General features: G+C 30.7%; 1 protein-coding gene across 1 annotated transcript; it reads left to right on the plus strand.

Annotated features, from left to right (window-relative positions):
* Window positions 1-1,011: 1,011 nt before the first annotated feature.
* LOC105114031 (wound-responsive protein GWIN3-like) lies at window positions 1,012-1,887 on the plus strand. Its single transcript, XM_011010432.1, has one exon. The coding sequence runs from the start codon at window positions 1,086-1,088 to the stop codon at window positions 1,692-1,694; it is 609 nt and encodes a 202-aa protein (XP_011008734.1). The 5' UTR covers window positions 1,012-1,085; the 3' UTR covers window positions 1,695-1,887.
* Window positions 1,888-2,624: the final 737 nt, after the last annotated feature.

Here is a 2,624-nt window from a genome sequence, read left to right on the forward strand (position 1 = left end):
AATGTATGCGCTCTTTCAACACATAATCCAAATGTTGCACTCTTTCAACACGTGAACTAGAAGACAAAATTTTGGGATAACTAATTAACATTGATCTCACAAATGAAGATCACTAAACTTCTATCAAATCAATAAATTTTTAGATATCATTTATTTTTTACAATTTATAAAATAGTTTTAAGTACAAAAAAATAGGAATAATTTTTTTTATCAAAAACAAACTAAAATCCAAAAAACTCAAGAACAAAAAAAACATTCAAAATAAACACAACAATGTGAATTTCAAATCTTACCGGATACAACGAAAGCAAAGGCATAAGTGTAATGAGAATCATTCACCAAATCATAATGAAGTTTCCAACATCAACTATTATAACTTAATAATTACAATTTAATCAAAATAGATTTTGATATAAAAATAAATTTAGGATTAAAACTAAAAAAAATTCAGTTAGTGAAACAAATTAACCTACATTATTGATTAATCAAGTCTTCCAAAATGTCTAGTGCAAAGAAAGGACCAAAGCTTTTTTTAGAATACTTGTACTTGTAAGCTCATTTTAAATGACTGCTTCTGGCATGACAACTTAAATTTGATTTTGAAGTTTGAATTAGTAGTTTTAATTGAAGTTATTCGAAGAGCAGACTATTTGTGTGGGTTTTATTCAATTTTATACATGGTGTTTATTTTTGAGTTGTCAAGTTCACAAATTATTACAAAAAAGTACAGTTTATTTATTTAAATTTAAGATATTTAAAATTTTCAGTTCATTGATCAGATCAATTATAACCTATTAAGCACGAGTAAAACACTTTTGTGGGATGAATCAAGTAAGCAAGTGGTGCAAGCGGCAAGAGCTCAAAACCTATACGACAACTCGTCGCCACAGGACTATAATTTCTAGTTTTGTCGGAAATCAGCACGAGTAAAACACTACACTTTATATTTTTGAGGAATTTTTTAATTAATTCTAACAAATAATTCAAATGCTTGCTCCATATAAATATATGCTCTCCATGCGTTGTTTCAACACAAGATCAACAAGACACAATATTGAGATAACTAATACTCATATTCAACTAATATGAAGATCACTAAAGTTCTAGGGCTCTCTTTCCTTCTCTTTGCCTTCATAGGAACTTCATTTCCAGAGGCAGTTCATGCCAAAGATCCTGCAGCAGTGCTCGATGTCTTCGGTCATGAGGTGCAAGCTGGTGCTCGTTATTTAATCGTAGCCCCCTCGACTGACAATACAACAACTCTTGCAGTCACTATCAATAGCCAGGTCTTATGCAATTCAGATGTTATACTTTCCACATTGAACGAGAGCCTCCCAATAACATTTTCACCAGTTATACAATCCACCGATAGTGTCATCCGCGAAGGAACTCATCTAAATGTGAACTTTGCAGGGCCGAGTGCCATGTGCTTAAAGGGAGGCGTGACACCCATGTGGAAAATCCGATTCAGTACAACAGCAAAAGGATTCATTGTGACCACTGGAGGTGTTGATAGATTGAATCGGTTTAAGATCACCAAGTATGAAGGGGATAATAGTTTTTATCAGCTTTCTTTTTGTCCAATGTCCGAAACCTTCTGTGAATGCTCATGCGTCCCAGTTGGCGTCAACGGTGACAATAACTTGGTTCCTGGTGCCGGCCCTCTTCTTGTTATGTTTGAACCAGATGAATAGAGAGCACCAAAAATCGAGAATAAAATGGTGTCAGAATGATATTGAGGGAAGTCGATTGCCTATTATCATGTTTGAACCAGAACTATTATCTAATGCAATCCTGTATGAGGGATCTCGACTGCCTACTATCATGTGGTGGGCATAAATAAAACTTGAATAAATAAGAAGCTTTTTAGCTTTGGCTTTTCCTTAATTTTCATGTAGTCTCCATGTACACACACTCTCTTCGTTGGTTGCTTGATATTGTCACTAGAAAATCAGCAGGTTCTTGCAGTCAATTGAAAATTCTACGTGATTTAAACTTGTATAACCTCATAATTTTTTATACTTAATTTTTATTAAATAAAATAAGAGTAATGAGATTTGAATTGGTGACCGCTTGATCAATAAGATTTTAATACAATATCAAAAAATCATCTCAACCTGAAAGTTTAAGATTTTAATACAATATCAAAAAATCATCTCAACCTGAAAACTTTCAGATTTTAATACAATATCAAAAAATCATCCCAATCTGAAAATTTAAATTATTAGGTGAGATTTAAAAACTTAATTTTTTTATTTAAATATTATTTTTTTTCTTGTTTATTTAGTGGGTTTTTAGGTCCTATGTATATATTGGACTTGGTTAATTTCAATATAAAATTCTTTCAATTTTATTGCAATCCGCATATAGGAAAGGTATCTGAAAAAAAAAAGGTTTGATATTAATTAAAAATAAAGGCTGCCACAAATTTTTTATTTTTTATGTGTGATTGGTCAATTACTAAATTTATATTAATATTAATAAATATTAATTTTTTTTTTAAATCAACATATTTTTACATACATAAACTAGATTCAGGTCGGGCCAAATTTTTATATTTTTTTTAATTGACAATTTTCAATGTTGACATACTCAAACTAGTGTCCTACATTTTTTTAATAATA

This window comes from Populus euphratica, unplaced genomic scaffold, assembly GCF_000495115.2.
Source record: "Populus euphratica unplaced genomic scaffold, PopEup_1.0 scaffold479.1, whole genome shotgun sequence".
Lineage (NCBI taxonomy): Eukaryota > Viridiplantae > Streptophyta > Magnoliopsida > Malpighiales > Salicaceae > Populus > Populus euphratica.

Coding starts and splice junctions, on each gene's coding strand:
- LOC105114031 (XM_011010432.1), top strand. CDS start 1,086: ATGAAGATCACTAAAGTTCTAGGGCTCTCTTTCCTTCTCTTTGCCTTC.